The 27,232-nt window shown below is 38.8% G+C and overlaps 2 protein-coding genes across 3 annotated transcripts in view; both read left to right on the forward strand.

The window, feature by feature from the left end:
* Window positions 1-13,830: 13,830 nt before the first annotated feature.
* GPX1 (glutathione peroxidase 1) lies at window positions 13,831-17,188 on the forward strand. Its single transcript, XM_070937104.1, has 2 exons — window positions 13,831-14,154; window positions 16,196-17,188. The coding sequence occupies exons 1-2, from the start codon at window positions 13,924-13,926 to the stop codon at window positions 16,544-16,546; spliced, it is 582 nt and encodes a 193-aa protein (XP_070793205.1). The 5' UTR covers window positions 13,831-13,923; the 3' UTR covers window positions 16,547-17,188.
* A 4,672-nt stretch (window positions 17,189-21,860) lies between these two features.
* USP4 (ubiquitin specific peptidase 4) overlaps window positions 21,861-27,232 on the forward strand; it is a 48,208-nt gene continuing 42,836 nt past the window's right edge. For both annotated transcript variants that reach the window (XR_011599993.1, XM_070937105.1), the window contains exons 1-3: window positions 21,861-22,029; window positions 22,409-22,536; window positions 25,199-25,329. Coding sequence is in view for 1 of the 2 variants with exons in the window: in XM_070937105.1 (XP_070793206.1) it covers window positions 21,875-22,029; window positions 22,409-22,536; window positions 25,199-25,329 (414 nt within the window). In the remaining variant the exon portion in view is untranslated. The remainder of the gene's footprint in view (window positions 22,030-22,408; window positions 22,537-25,198; window positions 25,330-27,232) is intronic.

Here is a 27,232-nt window from a genome sequence, read left to right on the forward strand (position 1 = left end):
CCTGTATTGTGGTTGTTTATATTTCTCATTCTTGTTCTGCAAATATAAATTTTGACATATCGTTTGAATTATCTGATCCAAAAGAAAATATAAAGAAAATGTTTCCGTATTAGTATATTTCCTAGTAATGCTGCATCCACAAAGCCATAGTAACACTTTTGCTTCTGAATATCTGTTGGCTAATCTTGTGCCTAAAGGCAGAGGTGAGTATCAGCAATTAGTAACCCTCAAGTTGCTACCTAAGTGACACAGGAGAACAGCTCCTTTCTTTCAGGAAAGAGTTATAACTCTTGGCAGATTAAGTATACATAAACAAAATACTTTAATTACATAGAATTTCTAGATCATGGTGATTAATAATAAAGTTACAGTACAGATGGTCCTCAACACTTACAACAGTTCATTTAGTGACTGTTCAAAGTTATAATAGCACTGAAAAAAGTAACGTCCTTTTTTTTAACTTATGACTGTTGGAACATCCCCATACTGACTCAGATTTATGACAGCTGAAGTGCCCTAGGACTATGTGATCACCTTTAACAACATTCTGACAAGCAAAGTTAATAGGGAAGCCAGATTCACTTAACTACCGTGTTATTAACAACTGCAATGATTCACTTAACTGAGGCAAGAAAGGTGATAAAATGGGGCACAATACACTTAACAAATGTCTCACTTAGCAACAGAAATTTTTGGCTCAATTGTGATCGTAAGTCAAGGACTACCTGTAAGACATACAGTTTGCCAATGTGCATTTTTGTAGATGGACATGTCCATATACAGATGTCCATATACAGATGTAACATACATGTACATAAAGTAATATTAAATCTTGGTAGTTAAGAATTCTATGTAGCAGGGATGCCCAGCTATCGGGCAGGCTGCATATACTGTGTTTTTAATATACTGGATATAGACTCATAGACTGTTAGATCCATAGCTTCAGATCACATTGCTGAAAGATTTTTCTAAACTTCCAGCTTCCACCACCACATTGCAACCAGTGACGGCGGGAGGAGGGGGAACAACAGCAAATTAAAAGTGTCTCTGACAAATTGTTTTTCTTTGTATAAATTTAACACAACATTCTTGATTGTAGTATATCCTGGCACAGAAGAAAGTTGTCTAACCAGTTAGACTACTCTTTTCTCCTTCCTTTTTATGGTAGAAGACTTGACCTTTGCAGTAAAATGAGAGAAGTTTGGATTTACAGAAGTTAATATATGTACCCATTTGTGACCAGGTTTTGTTATTCAATGTTTATATATACACACAGAGAGAAGTTAACATCTAAAATCAGTATATTTATTTGCAAAGAAATATTTTGCCTTGTGTTTCCATTTCTGTCATTATACACTTACTATATTTTTATATTCCCACACTTTATGAGGCGTTACAGAAGTAAAGTAAAGGCAAAATTTAAAAATCGCACATCAGCATGTAGCAAAAATCAGTAACCAAGTTTTATTTTATACTAACAACTACATCTCACATTATTTTCATAGATTTTCTGAAACTCAACATAAACCTTCCATTTGTCATTCTGCTCCAATCTCATAAGGAGGGAACCCTCGGGCACTTGCACATGGTACCAAGTGTCAAATCATAAAATATTTTATAAGTCAGAAACAACACTTTGAACTGTATCCATAGATAGTCAGTGCTGCATTCACAAGTATTTGTGTATTGTGATTTGTTTGCTAACACAGCTGCTGCATTTTAAAGCAATTGCAGTTTCTAAGTAGTCTTCAAAGGCAATTCCAAGCAGAGCACATTGCAGTAATTCAACAGAAAATGACAAGCTTATGAATCTCTGCCAGGATCTCTTTCAAGAAGGGCCACAACTGGAACACCAGTTGAAACTGATTAGTGTCCCTAGCTACAGCTTCTACCTGCCTATCTAGTAGTAGCTGTGAACTAGGGGGACCTGGAATTGCTGATCCATTCCTTCAGGGAAAATGCTGCTTCATCCAGTGCAATCACTGGAACAATTGCAGTGAAAGATGGTTTCTGGACAGTTTTTTTTTTGTTTGTTTGTTTTTTTAATTTGATTTATATGCCGCCCTTCTCCGGAGACTCAGGGCGGCTTACAGTGCGTTAAGCAATAGCCTTCATACTTTTGTATATTTATACAAAGTCAGCTTATTGCCCCCACAAACTGGGTCCTCATTTAACCTACCTTAGAAAGGATGGAAGGCTGAGTCAACCTTGAGCCTTGGAGAGATTCGAACCAGCAGTAAATTGCAGGCAGCTGTGTTAATAACAGGGTGCTTTAAACCACTGTAGTACCAAGGCTCTAGTACCAAGTTTGAACCATCCTGGGATTCATTTCAACTTGTTTATCTCCAACCAGATCTTTATAGTCTTCTGACACTGCCAAGACTTCCACTACATCACTGTCCTAGCCCCAAATGATGTATATCTAAGAGTCTTCAACATATTGCACATTTCACCCCAAATTGACAGATCTCTCCAGATTTCATATAAATGCTGAACACTAAGGAAGAAAAACAATCCTATGGCACCCCCCATAGCAGACTCCCAGCAATACTAGCAGCCAAGAAGGATATATTGATTGATTGATTGATTGATTGATTGATTATTCAAATTTCTATACCGCCCTTCTCCTTTCGGACTCAGGGCGGTGAACAGCCAAAATAAAACATTTATACATAAAGTGCGATTAAAAATAGATTTAAAATAATTAAATGATACTGCATGCCATTGAGATCTAAGAGGATAGGAAAGGTACACACCCTCCATTGAATTCTGAGGTTAAACAAATGTGTAACCAATGTAGTTTTCACTTTATGCCCAGGTCTAAATTCTGACTAAAAATCAGATAATCCAGTGGTAGAGCCAGACTCCTAAGGAAGGATATGAGATGAGGATAGTCCTTATCACAGAGAGTAGAATGTTCCAAAGGATGGCACTGTGTCAGAGAAGGCTCTTCTGGATCTCCATTGTTGGAATTCATTTAAAACACTTAATTCACATATGTCAAATATGTTTGCTAACTATGGCTTAAATAACCTACAACTGGTTAGATTCACACAACACAGCCACAGTTTGCAAACCGCAAAATCTCGTGGTCTAGAAACATCTTAAAAGAAAGACATTAAGCATATATAAACCCTTGGATACTATTCACCTAAAATTGCTCTTTGCAGACTAGCAAAAATCTGCTTTATACCTTCTAACATTAGTATTTTTAATTTGCCATTTCTTCAAACACAATCCCAAAATAACATTATGCCTCAACAGTGATGCCAGGGAGACTTACAACATGATTAGTGGGTAAGAAAAGTTTCCATTTCAGTGAGTGACTCATTAATCCTGTTTCTCCTGCACTGATGAGAGGTGGGGTGCTACTGGAGAGGGAAACAGGATGATTTACCATAATTACAGTCAGTAACTTATCCAACAAAATTAGTAAAGCAGTCCTCTAGCATACCATTTGAGCAAGAAAATGATGGGTGTCTGTTCTTATTTGCCAGATTTGCAGTATTGGGTCATTTTTCAGTCTTTCCTTGCCTACAGGACAAGTGGCAGCTAGTAAGTTTCAGTTCTTTCCCCTTACAGTGGGGGTGGGGGGGTAGGGGGTTCCCATGTTTTTCAGTTTAAAAAACTCCCAGGAGACTTGATCAAGAAGCAAAGTTCTACAGTAGTGATAGAAAATTGGCTGTGTCTGATTAATCTTATTCTGGCAGAGAATCTCATCAAGTTCTCAAGAGACTCTAGAGATCTGCAAACCCAGTTTGAAAAAAAACTTTGAGAGGAGCAGCTCAATGCTCAATTATGGCAAGCTCTGCTTCCTCCTTTCTGGAGCTATCTCTGTTTTGGCATCTTTTCCTTATGTTTTTTAATTCTCATTATTTGGGGAAATGGATTATTGGAGGAAAAGCAGAGGAAACAAACAGAGTCCTGAAGTCTTACCCGTCCTGGTCTTCCTGCATTACCTCGATTAGTGGATGTTTTCCTCCAGTTGTTGGTGTGTTGAAAGGAGATAACAGCAAAGCTGGAGGAGATAAACAATAATTATGGCATTAATCAGAGACACGGCATCTGAGCATGAATTGGAACAATGCCCTAAGAGGCTGGCTAGACACTGACAATAGGGACAGTTTTGTGCCAGCTTTATTTTCTGCCAATTCAAGGATGGGTGTTTAACATTTTTACAAAGTGCAGAAAGACCCTTAGAATAAAGTCCGTTTCCCATTGCTAGACCTTACTAAAACAGACACACAGAAAAATCTCTGCGTTAAAAATCTTTGCATTTACAATTTCAAAGCTACATTTGAGAATTTAACTACTTTTTCCAGTTTAAATTTATCATAAAACTGTTCAAAACATGTCCTATAATTTTCAACCAATGTTGCAAACCAGAAAATGGAGCCATTTAGAACCCCTGGCAAATCCTCTTTTCTAAGAATTCCCAGTAAAAGAAAATTAAAGGTCAGACTCAGTTTTCTGACATGCCCAGACATGGTTAATTGGGGAGTTCTTGCCTATTTATTAAGGGATCTCTTCTTTCAACCCAGCTCTAGGAAAATTAGAAAGGAAACTGACACATTTAGGATTCATAGACACCCCCCCTCATGTTTCGGTGCTCACAGCAGACCCTACTTGCTCATTTAAAGTGATCCCATTCCACCCTTCCTTTTCTGGAGCACTCACTATTCCATTCCCCCCCCCCAATTCTCCATCCCCCCCCCATATCCCAATTTATCTCACTTCCTTTTCTGGAGCACTAGTTTTGGTTTATACAATGTGGAATATAATTAAAAACCAGTCTCTCTGGGGGAGGGGGAGATTGACCATTAGTTTCTCCAAAGAACATGTTCCATTTCCAATGTCTTGAATATAGCCAACAAATCAGCAATTAAGAGGTTAAGAAGATAGACTGCACCAGAATTTGGTGAAATTATAAAATGAATGTATTTTCCACTGCGTTAATCATTATATTCTGGGAGGGGCTTTAGGAATAATCAAAAACTCCCTCTGTTTAAACCAGGAGTGTCCAACTTTGGCAACTTAAAGACCTGAGGACTTCAAGTCCCAGAATTTTCAAGCCATCCATTCTGGCTAGGCAATTCTGGAACTTGAAGTCCACAAGTCTTAAAGTTGCCAAAATTGGATACTTCTGGTTTAGACTTTTCAGCACAGGATCAACCTATCAGATCCTTTACTGCGTACTGTTGTGCCACACCAAAAGTTAGGGTTTTGCCACATGGGACCAGGAAGATGGAGCAAGAATTGTGCAGGAAGTCCTCCATATAGTTTATGAAAATTTAAACCATGGGTGGATAAACTGTTGCCAGGACACTACTTGCTGCTGTTGGCACAGTTTCAAAAGTATTTAGCACATAATCAAATAGAAATCTTGCAGTTTTATTATTTCAGCTCTTAAAGAGAAGGACAAATATTTGCAGTAAAAAGAAAGGACAAACAGGCATACAATACTTTTTAACTGGGAGTTCACAATTGACCTTTGGGCAATTATTTCAACAGTGGTTGGATTGCAATAAGAGAAGTGTTGTGGTGCAAGAACAAAAGCCTGAGAAAATTACATTAACAAAAATTTTCATGAACGTTCCATTTGTTCATCAATCCTTTAAAAATATAATCTAAATTAATTACTATCCCTGTGCCTTCCCTATAGCTACCAGACCAGGAAAAGAAAAAGAGTCTCGACTATTACTAGACAGCAGAAAAAATATATAGAAAATATTACCCATTTACACCATCCAGGGGCTGTCCAAATTTAGCAGCTAATTTAGTAGCCCTAACCTTCCAACATCCTAATAAAATATAGCTCTGTATCTTGTAGCAGGATTTATCTGGTATTTCAGTGCCATTATTTTTGAAACCCACAAATTACCCCTTTTAAAATTAAAGCTACTAGCAGCAAAGCAGTTACCAGGAAGAAGCTAAAAACACTCTTTGTTTTAGAAACAAGTATTGGTAGGCAAATGACACTGCAGAAAGTATTCTGTGGTTACAATACAACACTGGAACAACACAAGTTGAACCCTATTGCTGCCTGACCAAACTTGCTTTCTTTGATACTTATCAGTGAGACTGTAGCTTCACTCTCCTTCCTCTCTACCCTCCACTACTGTGCTAGCAAGATTTGTTGTTTGTAACCTAAAGGACAGATGTAACTGATTCTTTGAGTCCTTGTATGCTTGTCCTTGTCTCATTAATATCAAGCATCTTATTTATTGTTGGTCTGTTGTTCAACTATCCTTGATTTTTCCAAGCATTGCGTTCTTCTCCAACAACACTTGCTTGTGCATCATTTGTTCAAAAATTGTAAGTTTTCGCTTCATTATAGTATTATCATTTCCAGTGAGTACTTTGGTTTTACTTCATCTATTATTGATTTATTGTTCTGATGAGCCAAGGTATTCTCAACAATTTTCTTCAGCATTACAATTCAAAGGCATCCATTTGTCTGATCAGTACAATTTGCGATTATCAGTTTTTACATTCACACATTATAATACAAGAATATGTCCTTGATAATACATATCTTTGTTGTCAGTGTGATATCTCTGTGCTTTAATATTCCGTCCAATCTGTCATAATATTTATCCAATATGACAAATGTCTTTTTATTTAATTGATATAGTCACCATCTCTGCTAGATAAATTATTATCTTTTTATCTATTTGCATTGGCATTGCCTTTTGAAAGATACTTAGTTTTTGAAATATTGAGTAACAGAAAAAAACTTGCATTCCTTTTTTCAATATCCAACAAGAAATTCTTTGAGTTTTTCTCGCTTCTAGCCAATCAATAATATGTGGATATCATCCACATATCGGTGTTCCTCCCAGTAGCTTTAATTCCATTTTCAACTTCTGGTTCATCATTTCTCATGATATATTCATATAAGTTAAGTAAATAAATCAGGTGACCATTTGCAATCATAGTGCTCTCCTTTCCAGTGTTGGATCATTTAGTTGCTCAATTGTTCATTCTATCTGCTGTTGCTGGTTATCATATAATAGGTAGATGAGGAAATTCTAACCCTTGAGTTTTCCATTACTGTATACATTGCTCACAGTATGAACTCAGGAGTGCCTACATCTTCTAAATCCATTTTGTACACCTGAGCTGGCATATACTTGCTCATAAATGACATTCAACTGGAAGTGAGAAAGTGGGAGGCATTCACATATAACTGTGACAGGCAAAAAAGCATTTATTTAACCAACAGCGAGCAGATGCTTATGAAATAATCAATTCCCCAACCTTACAAAAAAAAATGGCAAGAGGAACTAAATGTTAATTTTTAGCAAAATACAAGGCAGGCCTTTCTTTCAGATCCTTTCTAAGGTACAGTTACAACAGCACACAGATAAAATGAGTGACACATTGAAACTTCTTCCATTTTCCACTTCCCCATTTTTAACCAGTAGTGTATGTATCTCAAGATTATATTTCAGTTTGAATTTCTACTTAAATAAAAGCAAGCCAGTTTGGAGGCCGAAAACAGGGCACAGGACAAAAACAGGACACGGGGAGGCCGAAAATGGGGCAGGCGGAGGCCGAAAACGGCCGAAGGATGGGGGCTGGTGGGTGGGCGGGGCTTCAGCAATATTCACTCCATAAGACACACAGACATTTCCACCCACTTTTGGGAGACAAAAAAGTGCGTCTCATGGAGTGAAAAATACGGTAATCAAAATTCAGATGCTTGGCAAGTGGTTCATATTTATGACGGTTGCAGTGTCTTGGAGTCATGTGATCAGCTTTTATGACCTTCTGACAAGCAAAGTCAATGGGGAATCCAGATTCACTAAACAACCATATTACTAACTTAACAAATGCAATGATTCACTTAACAACTGTAGCAAGAAAAGTCATAAAATGGGGCAAACTCACTTAACAAATGTTTCACTTAGCAACATAAATTTTGGACTCAGTTGTGGTCGTAACTCGAGGTCTACCTGTACCACTTCTCAGCTATCTTTACTACTTCCTCTACTGCAAAGAAAAGATACAAAGAACTGGAACTGAACACACTCAAAACTGTAGAAATGGTGGTAGACTTTAGGAGAAACCATCCCATACTACCACCTCTCACAATACTAGACAACACAGTATCAACAGTAGAGATCTTCAAATTTCTAGGTTCTACATATCGCAAGATCTAAAATGGACAGCTAACATCAAAAACATCATCAAAAAAGCACAACAAAGAATGTTCTTTCTGTGCCAACTCAGAAAGCTCAAACTGCCCAAGGAGCTGCTGATCCAGTTCTACAGAGGAATTATTGAATCTGTCATCTGCACCTCTATAACTGTCTGGTTTGGTTCTGCAAACCAACAAGACAGAAACAGACTTCAGAGGATAATTAGAACTGCAGAAAAAACAATTGCTACCAACCTGCCTTCCATTGAGGACCTGTATACTACACGAGTCAAAAAAAGGGCTGTGAAAATATTTACAGACCCCTCACATCCTGGACATAAACTGTTTCAACTCCTACCCTCAAAACAACACTATAGAGCACTGCACACCAGAACAACTAGACACAAGAACAGTTTTTTCCTAAACACCATCACTCTGCTAAAGAAATAATTTCCTCAACACTGTCAAACTATTTACTAAGTCTGCACTACTATTAATCTTCTCATCGTTCCCACCACCCATCACCTTCCACATACGACTGTATGACTGTAACTTTGTTGCTTGTATCCTTACAATTTATATTGATATTGTTTCCTGATTGCGTATTTGTACCCTATGACTATCATTAAGTGTTGTACCTTATGATTCTTGATGAACATATCTTTTCTTTTATGTACACTGAGAGCATACACACCAAGACAAATTCCTTGTGTGTCCAATCACACTTGGCCAATAAAAAATTATATTCTATTCTATTCTATTCAAAGATGGCCTGGTATTATTCAAGGACTTCAGTGGCACATCAGGTGGCAATTATTGAAGGAATCCTGTTTTGGACAGTAAGTTCAGCCATGTTTATCCATAATCTATAGCCCACTTTGCAAATATTTTTCACAAATAAAACACATCTATGTCAAACTTAAAATCCTGTGTAGTACAGTATCTCCACCTTGCTCCATATTGGCTGGGGAATTCTGGGAATTGTAATCTACACATTTTAAAGTTGCCAAGTCTGAAAAACATTGTTCTATACATTTCAGAGAGAACAGATTGCAAAAGCATGGACATTCCCTTTATGTGAAGCACTTGAAAGTGATTTCTCAAACTCTGGCCTGTGAGAGGAAGGGCTAGCCATGGATGATCCAAAGCTTTTTTATTTTAGGCCCCTGAAATGCCTTCTAATTGTACCTGTCAAATACTGGCCACAGAATTAACTCCCGTTGTGAAGCAAGATATTATAGCCGGTCACATCTACCTGACCCACTAGAGCAGGGAACAAGAAATGCTACAGGTCCAGTCTCCTAAGGAGATACATATGGAGGGACCCAAAAGAAGGTCCTTCTCCATGGTGGCTCCCTCTCTGGAACATCCTCCTCCTGAAGATCAGACTGGCCCCCACTCTAACACTCCTTCGGAAGGCCCTGAAGACGTGGTTCTGCCAGCGGGCCTGGGCAACACAGAGCAGGATGGAGCCCATTGAATGGCTAGTATGAATGTGTGTTGTCGCTGGGGTGGGGGATTATTATTTTATTATTTTTTCTTATTATTTTCCTTTTTATTTTTTTTTTATAGTTTTTATATCCTTCTAAGCCACCTTGAGTCGCCATGTGCAAGTCGGTGGCAATATAAATTTTCTAAATAAATAAATAAATACAGCAAGAGAGTGCTGGCCTAGAAACCAGTGACCTCTCATCCCACCTTAGGCATGAAAACTGGTTGGGTGACCTTCAGCCAGTCTCTCTGTCTCAGCCAAACTCACCTCACAGGGTGGTTGTTGGAGGAGAAGGAAGGAGTATTAACTGTTTTTGTTGCCTTGAGTTACAGATAAATAAGGTGGAATAAAAATATTATATAATAAATATCATATCAGCTACAAATCCTGCAATGGTGTAGGAAAAAGTTATATACATACATACATACATACATACATACATACATACATACATACATATATATATATATATATATATATATATATATATATACATATACATATATATATATATATATATATGAAATGGATCTGCCCACTTTGCATTCTCTCCTTTCCCCCCAACTGCAACTTGCAAGGGTTCCCTAAATTAAGAGGAAAAAAAATTACCCAACCCTATGATAACACAATAGTGAGAAACTCCCAAAACTTGTTAAGGGAAGTACATTTATGTTTGCCTTGCTGAGAAACATCTTCCAATATGCCTCTTTTTCTAACAAATGTTACTACAAATGTTAGAATACAGTGAACTATTATCCAGAAGGCAACACAGGTTGGATGGGCTTAATATTTGAACAGGAGATCACCCATTAAAAACCCCAAGTCTCATACATTAGATTTGGAAGTTGGAAAAATATCCCACCAGAAAGCAATGGCAAGCCACCTCCATCATGTACGCAGGAAAAGACCATATAGTTCTGTCCATGTAATTAGAAGTAATTGAGGTCAACCTGCAGGATACCACATCTATCAGATGCAAAAAACCAGGTCCACATGTGGTCCAATTAAATTGATTTATTGCTAAAAAGTCAATGTACAAGAATCTTAACTTTAGCAGTTAGCAACTGCTTGAAGTTATATACAGGTCAATAGAAGTCAAGCATGGGTTGAACTTAATCTGCTTGTGGCTACAAGGCTGATCCTTCTTTTAACTCTGCCCCCAGGTTCTGCCACTCCTCCTACAACTTCAGACATATTAGGCTGTTCCATCATGCAGGCGTTGATGGGACAGCCTATTTATTTATTAATATATTTATTTTGCAATAGTTTTAAAGAGCAGCAATTTTCTGAGATGCAGAGCAGCATGCAGTACAATTAAGAACAAGATCTTTACATAAGGAAAACAAGATGGTTGCTTAAGTAACAGTCTTCCTAGCGGTACATGAGTTCCTCTTCTAGGACAGGAGTCCCAAATCCCCAGGCCATGGCCCAGTATCAGGCTTTCAGTCCTTCATAACCAGGCTGCAGAAGTGCATGTGTGCATGTGTGTATGCGCATCCCCACTTGCATGAACATGCCTGCTCACACAAATTGAGCTGCGTGTGTGCACTTGCCTACCATTTGCACAGAACCATCCCCTCTCCCCTCTTCCTGGCCAGTCCACAAAGCTGGAAAGGTCAGAGAACCTTGCTCTAGGGCCGTGATGGCGAACCTGTGGCATGCGTGCCACAGGTGGCATGTGTAGCCATATCAGTGGGCATGCAAGTTCAGCTCTGGCACGTGCACTGATTTTTGGACCTTCTGGGCCCACTAGAAGTAGGGAAACAGGCTGTTTTCTGTTTCCAGAGGGCCTGCGGGGTGGTGGGGACAGCCGTTTTCACTCTCCCCATAGAGAGGCTCTGGAGCCAGGTGAGAGAGAAAAACGGGCCTACCGGCCCATCGCATGCCAGGAGCAGGGAGGGCCGTGCGCATGTGTGGGGCAGGGCACATAGTATTATGGGTGTGGGCGCACAAGTGCATGACCCCGCCCCCCCTCCTGGCACGTGATGGCACAAAGGTTAGCCATCACTGCTCTAGCGTAACAGTTTAGCCCTTTATATTCATAAAAATGACTGAGAACCCAAGATATTTGATTTACATGACTTATATCTATGTTTATGCATTAGAATTTAAAAATGATAAATTTTTAAATGCAACTTTGCAGAATCTGTAACAGGGTCTCAGGGACACCCCCCCCCAGGGGTCCCCATATCACAATTTGAAGACCAGTGCCCTTGCAGGGCAGCAATAGAAAAGGCCTGGCATCTGGTCCACACCCATCCTATTTCACATGGAACCTTCTACTCATCCTGTTCTTCATTGCTGCACCAGATGGAGATTCCAATTTGAGAGGCAGCTCCTGATGTAACCCAGCATCATAGCAGACAAGGTTTAATGACCAGCATTTTTAATCGAGCTCAGAAGCTACTGGTAATCGATGCAGTAAACATAACATGATAGTAACTCTACTATTAGTAGACTAGTACTACTAGTAACTCTACTATTATAGGTCTATCTGCACTCTGACCAGCTGCAGCATCCTAGTCACCTTCAAAAGCAATTCCATATACAACACACTGCATTAGTCTTATCATGTAGTGTTCATGAGTTAACATTGCCCTGATTTTGTTGTCCAAGCAAGGCCATAACTGGTGTGTTAGCTGAAGACAGATGCAGGCCTCTCAGCCACACCCTCTGCCTCATTTTCAAGTAGGAGCCACAACTCCAGGAGGATCCCAAGTCACAAATCAGCTTCTTCCAGTAGCACACAAAGTAGCAGCACGAAGATCACTTTCAGTTACTCCCCATGATATATAGACTCCCCATGATTCCCTCACCCCATGACTTATGGCAGACAGGCATCTAGCAAAGCATAGTGAGTGAAGGATGGCAGTTCTGACACAACCCAGTTGACCATAACCATCATGGCCAATTAGCACATGCTGTGAATCTATAGATTTCTCAAAGCAGTACAACTACTGCCAGAAAAAGAATGGTAAGGTTTAGTCTGATATGTCTGCTTGAATCCAAAGTATGATAAAATGGAGCATAATCCACAGTGAACTAAACTGAGTGACTGTGAAAGATGAAGTGGCTGATAGTTGTTCCACAAAACCTTTTTTTACATATTTTTATTTACGTGGCGATGTATACAAAACTTTATAATATATCAGAACTCAATATAATTAATGTAACAAACATATCTTAAAAATAATAGAATGCAATAATAAACAATATTATAAGGCAATAAAATACAGCCAGGATGGGTTGTGAAAAAAGAGGGATTCATGAACTGCATTAAGACATAACATGGTGTTTTAGCACATTATTCTAAGCCACTGTAGTTTATGCTTGTTAGATATATACAGTATTCTTCCTTTCTTCATAAGAGTTCAAGGTGCCATGCATACTTCCTCCTTCAATTGTATCCTCACAACAAACAGCCTCTGACTACAGTGAATCCAGTGAAATGTGGTTTCTTCATACATCAGGGTTAAGGTATAGTGTAGTGCAATTTACAAACTCAAAAAACAAAAAGTCTGAGCAAACAAGTTATCAAAGCCCATAGCAAGTCCCACTTATATTGGCCAGGTATGCTACAAAGGCAAAACCGTACAAAAAAAGTAAAATGCGTTTTAGATATTTCTGCATTTTTTGACATATTTACGGCTTTAAGGATAAAAGTGCCAGCAGCTGGAGTGTTCCTGGAAGCAAATTAGCAACTAGTGCAAGTTCCTTAGCATCGCTTTCAGACTCTTGCATAGTAGTAATCTGCTGTTGGGATTTGTTAATCGATCTTGGGTTTCATTCTTCTCCGCAACGATCTTTCCCTTCCTTGGGAGAGTGCAGAGAAGTCGGCACTTGTGCCAAGAATTTTCAGGCTACGTGACTATCCTTGGCCCTTTTTTTTTTTATCTTCTTATAACAGAAAGGGGCTGGGAAAGTATTGTTTATCGTATGATCTCACTTCGCAAATAGTAAAATGGCCATTTCCTTTATGAAAACTTAAGACTAGCCTTCTTTCAATGTTTTGATTAAACCAAAACACCGCCGACCACAAGAACACAAACCAGCTCGTTTCCACAATCTCTTTTCAAATAATGGAAATTGCGCATGCCTGGCGTTCTCGTAGCGGGAGGGGTAGCTTAAAGTGGCTGCAGCCGCTTCGAATTAGGACAAAGGAGCGGGGTGGAGCCGATGCTGTGCAAGTCCAGTAGATCGGTGGGCGGGATTGCTAGCTGGGGCTTTTAAACGAGGCAAAATTGCGCGTCTCCCGCGCAGTTCTTGCAGGTCCTCCTTTGCCGTTGCAATGGCTGGTGTCTCAAGGTACAGTCTGGCCGGCATGAAGGCGCTCCCGTTGGGGGCTTCGGAGCCCATTGATCTGGGCTCGCTGCGGGGGAAGGTGTTGCTGGTTTCCAACGTGGCTTCGCTCTGAGGCACAACGACCCGGGACTTCACTCAGTTCCGTGAACTGCAGCGTCGTTTCGGCTCTCAAGGACTCACCGTCCTCGCTTTCCCCTCTAACCAGTTTGGTCACCAGGTAAGGTTATCCGCAGGTGACAAGCCTTGACGGGGGGGAAGAGCTCGTTCGGCTGCTGGTGAAAAAAGGCAGCCGGGAGCGACCGGAGCTCCTTCACTGTGGGAGTCCCAAAGGTGCTTTATTATTTCTCTCTCGAGGCAACTGGACTTTCTGGTTTTTCTTTGAAGACCTTTCGCTTCTCATCCAAGCAGCTTCTCCATCTCTGAGAAGAAGCTTCTTGGACGAGAGCTGAAGAAGAGAGCATGGATGACTGAGAATCTCCATAGACCTTCGTTGTGGAGCAGTTTTTGAAAGTTGAGTGGGACGAAGGTTGTGTGAATGGTCGCAATCCTAGGCTTGTAGAAGCTCTCTTTAGGAGCGGGAGTGTAGGCTCTTTAAAACGTTCCTATCTGGAAACAAGACTATATGGCCTGTTTGGGGATGTTACAAAAATATTCCATAAGAGTATGAAGCTGGTTTTTAAAAAAAAAAATTACTTCCGTGTTTCCAGAAGGTTCTGACCGGCTGAGGGTAATCAAAGCCCTCAGATAGAAACAACTAAACCCACTCCTAAATTTAGTGAAATAAATGCACATATTAAAACTGAGGGCTCTGTTGCCTTCACTTCTCTTGGAAAGGCTCATCCTTAACAAGGTCCTCATGGCGTGGGAGTTGTATTGTGGGGAAGGATGTGTGTGACTATTTTTCTCTGTGATGCATTGAAGTCCCAACAGGAAGTAATGCGCAACAACTCAGAGTGGGTGCCTCGGAGAACTGTTTTACGCTCCCGGAGAAAAAGACCTAGTCCAAGGACTCTTGCACAATTGCCTTGCTTTCCCTACAGTATGTCATGTTTGAAAGCAAGACTGATCTGTTTTCCAATACAATACTGTGTATTAGGATAATTACTCTGAAGTTATGCAGTGGAGGGTCTTTACAACCATTCCCATTTTCCCATTGTACAAATTCTCTAGGGAAAAATGGTTTTGCAGAATTTAGCCTTCTGCATGTTGGTCTGGGGTAACAAGATTTATGCAACTTACCAATTACTTGAATTAGAAAAGAGAAAGGAAAATCTATTTGCAAATTAGTTCTTTCTATGAGTTAACATTTAATGTAACTTTAGATTACTAATATCTAGGTTTGATATATGCAGGTTTTTCTTTTGGACTGGAATGAGACAGGTACACCGAAGAGCAGCCTAACCAGCAATTAATTGTATATGCTTCACCTTCACAATTGTCATTGTTTAGAATATGTAGATTGGGGAATCGCAGATATTAGGGTTTTTTTCTCAAAAGCATTGCTATGCCTTCTGTTGAACAAATAAAAGCTTTTATTTCTCCTTCTCTAGGAATTTTAAACATGCTGTGTGTAGTCTGGCCCTGGCTCAAGCATTATGAAAAGACTGTATAAAGCGATGAGATACATCAAACTTAAATAAGTTTATAACTTTTCAGAAGCTAACTGTAGCCCAAAGATTCCAACCTAAATTATTCCAAGGCTGAATTGTGCTACTTTCTGCAACTTGCCTGTGGAAATTCTCAATAAAGGTTTCTTGTAGCTGCACTAAGAGGAGCATGTAGGAGAATTTATAGCAAAAAAAAAAAAAGACGCAAAACTAGGATCTAAGATGTGAAAATACATGAATAGGAGAGAGATGCAGATAGTAAGGATAGAGGAAAGTCATGTGTTAGTGAAGTTAATACTTGGCAACATCACTTGACTTCTATCACTGGAGCAAATTACTTGGCTTGATAGTTTTTCTATAGATGTGGATTATAAGGAGTTAGTATTTGGTAGTTCAATTGCATTAGGCAGAATCACTAACTGAAATATTGTTTCTGCATAGCACTTGATCTCAGAAGCTGCATAACAGATAAAACTTTGAAAACATCTGTAGGTGAAATAATTGATATTTTCTGAATAAAAATATTTACATTGCAGCATAGCTGTTAATAGACGAAAAAGGTGACTATTGCAAAACAATAATTGGCAGCTCTGCTAATGCTATAATGATCATGTCTGGATGTAAATCATATGCCTTTCTACCTTGTTACAGGAAAATGCCACCAATGAAGAGATCCTGAATTCCCTGAAATACGTCCGTCCAGGCAATGGATATGAGCCCAACTTCCCTGTGTTTGAGAAGTGTGAAGTCAATGGGGAAAAAGCTCATCCTCTTTTCAAGTTCCTGAAAGAATCATTGCCTGTCCCACATGATGATCCTGTGTCTCTGATGACCGATCCAAAGTTCATAATTTGGTCTCCTGTGTGCCGCAGTGACATCGCATGGAATTTTGAAAAGTTCCTCATTGGTCGTGATGGGGTGCCTTTCAAACGGTACAGCAGAAGATTTGAAACTATCAAGATGCAGGATGACATTGAAAAGCTGCTTCAGCAAACCGTCTAGATTGGGCCAGATAAAATCTTGATAAAACTTCCCTACATCTCTGCTTCGGTCTATGTTTTTAAAAGTATATAATGCTACCCATAATGTAAGTTAAACTGTAACTTTCCATGTTAAACTAAATTCATAAATCTAGAAAATGCAGAAGATAGTTGCTTATATATTGTAGCAGCAAAGCTTCTCTGAAATACAAGAATGTACTAAGCTGCTGTGATATAAAGTAAACCTATAACTCTTCTTTAAAAGGCTTAAGGATTACTTAGGACAGTCATTGGTCTGGAGTTCATACATATTATGAGTGTCATTGACCTCTGATGTAGCAGAGACAAAATCTGTATTTTTAACCAATCTCCAAATCATTCAGATGTAAGGGAATAGAACTGAAGTGTACTTAGAAAGATTTCTACAATGTTGTGCCCTTTTCTACATTTCTTGTTTTGCTGTGGTTCACTAACGGTTCTGCTGCTAAGATTCTACTCTCCATCAAAATTTTATTTATGATGGTGTTTCTTCTAAATACTTGATAAGCACCTGATGTACCTTTAAAATTTTGCATGTGAAGTTGTAAATTATAGCAAGTAGAACAGTTTGGAATCAGTGCTTTCAATGCTACCATGCACCAATAAAATCTTGAAATTGCATTAACTATTCAGTGTCCCTGGGTGCTTTCCAACACTATTTCAGTCTGATTTATTTTTTATAAATTTTGTAACCCACCCAACCTTGAGATTCTAGGTAGCCATATAACAGTATAAATATCAGTTAACATTGAGGAAAAATAACAAGCAGCATCTGTCAAGAGGGACTATATAAAACATTCATCTGAAGTTGAAAACCTGGGGGACAAGGTGGTTTTGATAGCTTTTCCCTCCTAGCTTTTATAAGGTACTGTGAGACTGGGTAGAGAGCTCCAGAGAAGTAGCCCCTAAGAGAAAAGGTTTACTGCTTCATTCACATCCTGTTAAGCATTTTTGCAGGGTTGGGAGGTGGAGTGTGCCTCTCAGCAAGCTCTTTAAAGATATTACTGGATGGGCAGAGTTAATCTTGAAAGTGATGCCTAATGCAGCTGTAAAGAGTTTTATAGGTGATAATAAGCACTCTGAATTCTCTCAGCCCTTGGAAAGACACAAGGGCAACCTTGTGAAAACCTTGTCAAGAAAACGGGGTATTTGTCCAGACAGTTGCCAGGAATGAAAAATCTGATTTATAGACACGTGTGTATATTAAAACAACTATAATCACCTTATAGGAAGTAGTAGCAATATATACTTGATTTTGGCTGATCAACCTTTAAAATCTAAGAAGAGCTGGACCTGTGAATACTGCATTGGAGATTACCAAGAAATTATAAAGGTCAAGTCTAAAGAAGAATTTGAAAAAAATATTCTAGAAGGCCATTTCCATGTTCCAATAAAGAATCAGTGACTCTTCAGCTCAGAAGTATCTATCGTTTACAACCAAGTATAACATTATATGCAAAACTGAATCAAATAACCAATAGCAACTCCAAAATCTCCATAAATTAAGGTTGATCAAATTTGGGAAATTATACTTCTAGAAAGCAAATGAGTTTTCCTAGACAGTTTCAAAATGCTCAAAATATTAAGGCAATTGTTTGTGGTCTACACAACTAGTTTGCGAGAATACTTGCTTTAAAACGAGATGGGTAGCAAATTTAATAAATCATCTGCTACTATTACCTAATGCTAAAGTTATCAGGCCCCATGTATTATTAGGCATCAAAATATCTCTTAAAATAGGAAATATAAGATCACATTTCTTGGCATTAAAAATCCTAAAACGAGACAAAAATACTGAAATGTGGAATTTGGTAGGTTTTGTGATGACTTTATATATTTTTTATTTCATAAATAATGCCAATGCCATTCTAAAAGATAAGTAATGATGTCTGCAGGTATTGCATTACCAATTCCTACCTTATATCAGGTATTGCAAAGGATTTTAATGAAGGAGAATGGTGGAAACAATTATCTTCAAACTTTGAGAATTTATGGCCTTCAAGAAATTAACAGGGCGTCTCCCTACAATTATTCTGACGCTGTGACTAAGAATAAGAAATGTTAGTTTTAGTCAAGCACCAGATGGAGGGAAAGAACAATAAGTTCTCCATCTTGTATTTGGGAGAGATATTTTAGATTGGAGATTTCATCATTGCTTACAGACTGCCTGTGTGGATGTACTTAAGCAAAGATGGCGTTTTCATACAATATGACTTATTCAGGTAAGTAATTAACTCAGTGTTCTTGTAACAAAGGAAATAAAGGCTGTCTTAGTTTTACTTAAGCAATAATGTTTACAGCATTTTCTTTTTCTGTCTATATTCTGCCCAAGATTTCTGTTGCTAACTGCTAAGACAGTTGTTAAGTGAGTTTTGTCTTATTTTACAACCTTTCTTGCCATGGTTGTTGTGAATCACTGCAGGTTAAATTAGTAACATGATTGTTAAGTGAATCTGGCTTCCCGATTGATTTTGCTTGTCAGAAGGTTGCAAAAAGTGATTACATGACCCTGGGTCACTGTAATAATAAATATGAGCCAGTTGCCAAGAGACTTTTGATCATGTGAACAAAAATGCTATAACTAGTAAGTGTGAAAAATGGTTATAAGTCACTTTTTTCAGTGCCATTGTAACTTTGGTCACTAAATAAAAAGTTGTAAGTCGAGGACTACCTGTATGTCTATAAGTGGGAAAAATGATTTGTCAGAGAGCAAAACCTTTTTAACTAAGATACCTGAAATGAGGTAGCTTAAAGAATGCATCCAAAATCCAGGATCCATGACTCCTGTGAAACTGAAATTTGGCAAATTTTATAAAATATTTTATGACATAATACAAAATATCTTAAGCCTTTGAGATACGTGGATTTCAATTCCTAGAATTCCCTAGCCAATTAAAATCAGGAAGTAATAGCCTGCCTAACATTTTTTTTTATTATGACTGTGTACGATGAGTTTATTGTTTTTATACCTTTTTGCTGTACACCACCCAGAATCACTTGTAAGATGGTCGTATACATTTGATAAATGACAAAGGTAGCTAAGATGTTGTTCAAGAAGTATTTCTGATATATACAGATCCACCAATACAGGATAGTAGGCTATCTAAACTGAGTAAATAAATGAGACAACCATCTATTTTCTGTATTGATTACTTTGTTTATATCCTGCCTTGAGTTTTTTTTTACAAATATTTTTATTTATAAAATAAGGCAAAATAAGACAAAATAAAAAATAGCATTCTCAACATTAATGGATGTTTGCTTACGATGCTACCTGGTTGCCACCTACTGACTATATTTGCCTGACACATTACCACAAACATATCCAACATGCCTTCCTCTTCAAACCAAAGCAACAGCCCTGTGAAATTGGTTGGGAAAAAGTGCTCCTGCATATTAATGGTTCAAGCCAATCATACCGTAAGATCTAGGTCTTTCAACTGCCTGGGTTAATGTGTTTTGTGCACATGGCAAGTACAAAAGAAAAAGGCAAGGTTACAAATCACAGGGCATAGCGGTTAAAGCACCAGGTTAGAAACCAGGAGACTGTGAGTCCAAGTCCCACCTTAGGTATGAAAGCCACCTGGGTGATTTTAAGCCAGTCACTCTCCCTCAGCCCAACTCATTTAATAGGGTTATTGTTCAGAAGAAAATACGAGGAGGAAAGAGTATTAAGTATGTTTGCTGCCTTGAGTTATTTATAAAATAAGGCAAAATAAAAAATAGCATTCTCAACATGTTTGCTTACTATGCTACCTGGTTGCCACCTACTGATCATATTTGCCTGACACACTACCGCAAACTTGCTAGCCAAGTTTTAGACAAGTATGTTATGCAATCCGCATGCTGTAATTAAAGGCTTGGGATGCTGAAGAAACTAAATTACTGCATGGGTTAATTCTAAAACCTGTAGTTAAGTTAAACACAGGTCATATTGGGAATAAAGTTATTTATTCAGTCAGTCAATTTCCATAAGCTGCCCATCTCAACAAAGTGACTCTATAGTAAAGCCAAGAAACAGGGCCCTTAACACATTCAGAACCTCAGGCCAGGGGACATAGCCAGATTTTTAGAGCCTTGCAAAAGACTGACAGAGTTGGGGACATTCTAATCTCCAAGGGGGGAATATTCCACAGAGAATGTATTTTTATTCCATTTTTGCATGTGTAACTCAAGGCCACAGACATACTTAACGCTCTGCCCCGTTTTCTCTACAGCAAACGGAAAGGTGGGTTAGGCTAAAGGAACGACTGGCTCAATGTCCCCTAGCCACCTTTCATGCTTAAGTGAGGCCTAGAAGGCATGGTTTTCCGGCTTCTAGACCAGTATCTTCACCACTACGTAAAGCTGGATCATAGTTATCGATCTGTTAAGCTCTCAATCCCGTATCCTTGGGCTGCTTGCGCTTTTCGCCAATCATCAGGACATCGAGTGCCTTACATCACTTGTGCCGAATTAACTCAAAAATGAAAAGTCTATGGAGAGTCTCAGTCATCCAGGTCATGGTTGTCCCAAAGGTGCTTATTCTGGAGGCAACTGGATTTTCTTGTTTTTCTTTGAAGACATTTCACTTCTCATCCAAGAAGTTTCTTCAGCTCTGACAGGATGGTGGGGAATGGAGGGATTTATATTCCCTGCAGAAAGCCTGTCATTTGTATCCTTTTAAAGAGTCATTGAGGCCACCAGGTGGTTTATCTGTGACCTCAGGGTCACCTGAGTAATGCTCATTGTTCCTGTAATCTGCAATTCTTTTGGAAATGACTGAGAATTTCTATAGACTTATAGCTATGCAATTTGGGATGAACATCCTTCGAATGGTGGTGGGAGTATGAACGGATTCCCAAAGAACTTCAACGACCCTCAAAAAGGATGCAAATGACCAGCTGCCTGCAAGGAATATAAATCCTTCCATTCCCCACCATCCCAGTCAGAGCTGAAGAAGCTTCTTGGATGAGAAGAGAAACGTCTTCAAAGAAAAAACAAGAAAGTCCAGTTGCCTCCTGAAAAAAAGGCACCTTTGGGTCAAAAATGACGCGACTGAGGCGAGGGAAAGACTTTCCTAAGGGCGGGCGGGGTCTCCAAAGAAGGAAGCTGGCTTCCGTTAGTTGAAGAGAGAGAGAGAGAGAGAGAGAGAGAGAGAAAACGCCGCCCTCGAGCCTCCCGGGTTACGCAACTCTCGACTCCGCCCCGAAGGAGGATTACCTTCCGCGTGACGTCGCCTGATCGACGTTCTCAACCCGAGCAACGTCGCGCCTGCGCGGTAGCTTTTCGGTGCGCGCCCCAGCGAAAGGAGGCATTTCCGCGCTTGAGGATGGCCGGCCGGCCGGCAGGGCGCACAGTCATGGCGGCGGCCGAAGTAGGATTAGAGGGCGGAGGAGCCCCTAGTGGTTTAAGGCCGGAGGCCGCGATGCAGCGCGCTGAGCTTATGCCGCTTCTGAAAACGGTTCTGCGGCCGGGAGAGTCCTGGTGAGCTTGCAGCCGGGTTGGGGGCCGGCGGCGAGACGGACGCGAGAAGGAGGCCTCGGGGGCGGCTTGTTCCCGGCCCGTCCTCTGGTGTCAGGTTTAGGGCAAGGCCGCCCCCCCCCCCGCCTCGCCCCGTATTTCCGTCCGCCGACACACTGGCCGCTGGTTTCTGAAGCAGGCCGCGTTTGAGGCGGGCGCGGAGGCCGGCTTGGAGCGCTCGGTTTCTGTCCCGAAAAGGTCTCGGAAGCGTCAGCCGTTCGTTGCTGAGTCATTCTCGAGCCTCCTTCGCTCCCTCGGATTTTTCTTTTCCTCCTCATCCCTCCATCTCTGCCTTTTGCTTTTTAAAAAAAATATATATATATTTTTTTTGCTTTTATGGCAGGTATTTGATTGACAGTCGGTGGTTCAAGCAGTGGAAGAAATATGTGGGCTTTGAAAGTTGGGATTTGTACAATGTTGGAGAACCCAACCTCTTCCCAGGACCAATTGACAACTCGGGACTATTTACCGGTAAGAATTACTCAGAACTGACTTTGAAAAGGACTCAAAAAGGGGAAGGCAGGTGATCCTATGTCAGTTTTGAGTGCATTAGAGCCTCCTGCAGTTAAAACTAGTTAAAATGTTGTAACATTTACTAGATCAGATACTAACAGGGACAGATGAAAAACCAATAAAGAAAACGTATAGTTATCTATTAAGTATTAAAATGGAAGATGAATAAATAAAGGCGACGATAGTATGGGCTAAAAACTTTGAATATACAATAGAGTTAGAAATTATGGGATAGGAATTACAAATAATAATAATAATAATAATAATAATAATTATTATTATTATTATTATTATTTATTATTAAATTTTTATACCGCCCCCTCTCCCAAAGGACTCGGGGCGTTAAAAAATTAACGAAATCGACTGCATATAAAGAAAACTCATAAAAATGTTTTATAGATGGCACGTCTCGCCTTCAAGATTGGCAAAGATGTTTAAGGATATGTCGGTTAAATGCTGGAAATGCCATCAGATAAGATACCTGGTTCGTACTATCATATGTGGTGGACATGTTCAAAAGCAAAAAAATATTGGACAAAAATACATACATGGTTGGAAAAAATGATAAAGCAATATATTGATTTAAAACCAGAAATATTTCCGTTGGGTATTCTACTGGATAATATAATAAGGGGAATATATATTTGATCCTACATGTATTAACTGCAACCAGAATTGTATTTGCACAACAATGGAAAAGTGAAGAGATCCCTACAGATGATGTGATTTAAAAAATATTAGAATATGCAGAAATGAATAGATTAACACTTGCAATTAAGGAAAAGGAACAAACTGAATATTTTATGATATGGGATTTATCAGTGGTTAGATAACAAAAACAGAAGTTAGAAACATGGAAATTTAAGAAAAAGATTAATGAAATAAGGGAGATTGATTAAAATAGAGAAGCATATATTATGATTACTAGTTTTAATATTATAGAATTAATATCAACGTAATGAATATTGTTGTAAACATTATGATTACTATCTTTCAAACTATACCCAGACAACACAGTTTAATTGAAAATGAAACTTGGACATGTTAAAAAAATTAAAACTTGATACAAAAAAAATGTTTTAACTTTGAGAACAGATTGCTGCCCCCTGTGATTTTTTTAATGTTGCTATGAACAAAAAAACCCCACTTCGAGTATGTGGCAATTATAATTAAAATTGACCTTGAAAAAGCTCTGAAAAATTTATCAATCTTAAATGAACATTTTATCTATGGCTTCCCATATAACTTTTTCTTTCTTTCTTTCCATTTCATTACTCTAAGTTATGCCTAAAACTCAAAACTGAATTGTTGATACCTTTTTATATCTCTGTATTCAGGGGTGTCAAACTTGATTTCATTGAGGGCCGCAGCAGGGTTGTGTTTGACCTTGGGGGGGTCGGGGTGGGCATGGCCATCTCGATGTCAGTTGTTTCAGGGGCGCCTATGGTGACCCAAGTGCTCTGCCAGTGAAAACAGGTTCCTGAGCTCTGTTTTCGGCTGGGACAGTCTCCTGCAACCCTCTACCAGCAAAAACGGAGCTCAGGAGGGCTGCTCGCGGCCCTCCCGAACTCCGTTTTCGCTGGCAGAGGCACCATGGGCCGGTCCGCTGTTTCCAGGGCGGCCCCGCGGGCTAGATCTAAGCACCCCACGGGCCAGATCCAGCCCCAGGGCCTTGAGTTTAACACTCCTGCTGTATATCTTTATTGGCTGTCTTAGTTTTTATGATGCCTGCTTGAAAAAAAGGCAAATCTCTCTTCATATCTGCTTTTCCTTTTCCTTTTTTCTGTTTTTGTACTATTTATTACCTCAAGGTGGGTTTCTATTTTAGTAGCACATGAAGTGTATTTATAAATCTGAGTTCTCCTGCTATAAATATAGTTCTGAAATAGAAATATCCAAAGTATATGATGGATCCAGTAGTACGTACCAATTCATTATAAGTAGTCCTCGACTTAGAGCCACAATTGACCCCAAAATTTCAATTGATAAGCAAAAGAGTTGTGAGTTTTATTTTATGACCTTTTTTGTCACAGCTTTTAAGCAAATCACTGCAGTTATTAAGTGAATCTGGCTTCCTCCATTGACTTTGCTTTGTTGGAAGCCAGCTGGGAAGGTTACAGATGGCGATCACATGACACTGCGACAGCACAGCTGTCATAAATATATGCCAGTTGCCAAAAGCCTGAATTTTGATCATGTGATTATAGGGATGCTACAGTGTGAAAACTGGTTGTAAGTCACTTGTTCAGTGCTGCTGTAACTTTGAACAGTCACTAAACAAATGGTTATAAATTGAGAACTACCTGTATAGGTTAAAATAATATAGTAATCCTCACTTAACCCTAATTGGAACTGAAATTTATATCATTAAGCAAGAAGTCATTAGGCAGCAGCTGTCATTTTTTTGCCCAGGAAATCATCACTTGCACCACTGCCCTTCCTTTTCGGCTCCATCATATTATCCTCACCCTGGCTCTTGTGGGGAATCAAATGTTCTGCTTGTTTGTTTGTTTGTTTGTTTGTTTGTTATTTTGCTCTGCAAATGTAGTTTGTGTTGAGATTTATCTTGATATAGTGAATGAAATAGCCCATAATCCTATGTCTCCTTTTCTTTTTTTAGATTCAGAAACTCAAACTTTGAAAGAGCATCTCATTGATGAATTGGATTATGTACTGGTTTCTACTGAAGCTTGGGATAAACTAGCAAATTGGTATGGTTGTATGGAGGGACAGAAGCCAATTGTGAGAAAAGTAAGTATTTATGTTCCTTGTATCTCCTAGATATTTAGAAGATAGTAGAGAAGGCCTTTTTTGCATATTCATAGAAATTGTATAAATTTCCTCTAACTTTGTCAGAGGAAACACACTTTTAAATTATAAATAGTATAACTGATGACATTTAATGTGAATGTAAATTGTAGTGTATTGCATTTGGATGTAAAATTAAAGAACTGAAATGAAGAAAGCTGCCTATTTCCAATAATAACCCAATAGTTAATATAAAATATATCTTGTATATTAGTTATTAATCTAAACTTCAAATTAACATGGTGAGGTCCATTACATGCTTACTTCCATGTATTGTACAAGAAGCAGAGTAAACACATTCATGTAAGGTAATAGAATTTTTTAAAATCAAAGATGAAGAAAAATTAAAAGTTAAAAAAAAAACATTCTATTACCTTACATGAATGTGTTTTCGTATTGATTCTATTGCGTGTTCAAGGCTTGCTTTATTTTAAAACACTAATTCTGAAGCCTTTTATATAGAAGTATTTTAATGGATTGAAGAGTTAGTTGACTAAATTTCCAGATGTGTCATCATTGGATTAAAATTGGTTTTTTAGAATTTTATTAAGTCTGTCCCAATATTTGAATGTTCATACATCATAATTATGTTTGACATCTTTGTATTAAAAGGAAGGGAAATTTGAGGAATGTGGGAGCATATTGATTTCAGTTTGTAGCTTCTTGACCTAAAGAGGGTTTAATAAAATGGTAAGATGCAACAGTAAACATTGGAGGAACCAGGGACATTCAAAGGAAACTTTGAAGAACAAGTGAAGAATAATAGGAATATATAAAATATTAAATAGAAATCCAGTTGAAATGCCTTTTGTCAATTGTAGCATAATATGGAAAAGAGTAGATGTTCCTCTAATGAATCTTCTGCTTATAGGATTTTGCACCACGCATAGCCCAAGAGAATGGGTACACCCTTAAATTGCAGTTTAGGGAGCTAATGTCTTTACCTCTGATGTCATTATTTTTTCTTTGCATTGTCTGAGTTCATAGCATGGGATGCCATACTATTCTAGTTTAGTGTGTTGACTAATGCAGAAACCTTGATGAAAATATTTCAATTCTGTTATATAGAGAGTACCAAGAGACAGAGTTAAAACGTTTTGTGCATTTGGCATTCAGGCTGATTATTTCTCCCTTCCACTACCTTGTCTGTTGTTTTCCACTGTACAGTATCTTTATTCTAACTTTGAACACTTTGCTAGGGTGCTTTCTATTTTTTTGTATGTATCTTCTTTTCTTCCTTGTTCTCAGTTTGCCTAATTGGACATGACAATTGTCATAGTAGCATTGTCAAATCACAGCCTAAGGCATACAAATATTATTAGGTGCTTTCTTGCTGTTGCAGTTCCTCTGTCTGCTTTTTTTAATCCAATATCACAATTCTGATGATGACGAATGCTGTACTCTAGCATCTCCAAAGACATGTGGAATATGCAGAGTAAATTTTGTTCCTGATATCGGCCATACGGTATTTTATTGTTTCCAAGAGTGTATCTCTATTTTTGTTCAAGTATGTGGAGAATAAGAAGCTAGGTTTTGTTTTGGCTTCTGCTTCAGGCTTGGAGAGAAAGTATTACCGTATTTTTCGGAGTATAAAACGCTCCGGACTATAAGACACACCTAGCTTTTTTTGGGAGGAAAACAAGAAAAAGAAATCTGCCTCTGCCTCCTAGCAATTTTGCCTCGTAATAGCAAACAGCCTGCTTTACTTTCATTTTTGTTTTCAGCATAGCTTGATTAGCACAAGAAAAAAAAAAATCTGCTCCCAGCAATTTACCTCCTTGCAGAAGCAGCAGAGGCCCACACAGCAATAGGCAATGGCAATATCTGCAGCCTGAAACAGCTGAGA

The sequence above is a fragment of the Pituophis catenifer genome, unplaced genomic scaffold (genome assembly GCF_029215685.1).
Source record: "Pituophis catenifer annectens isolate HBS135680 unplaced genomic scaffold, rPitCat1.0.hap2 SCAF_2, whole genome shotgun sequence".
NCBI classification, from domain to species: domain Eukaryota; kingdom Metazoa; phylum Chordata; class Lepidosauria; order Squamata; family Colubridae; genus Pituophis; species Pituophis catenifer.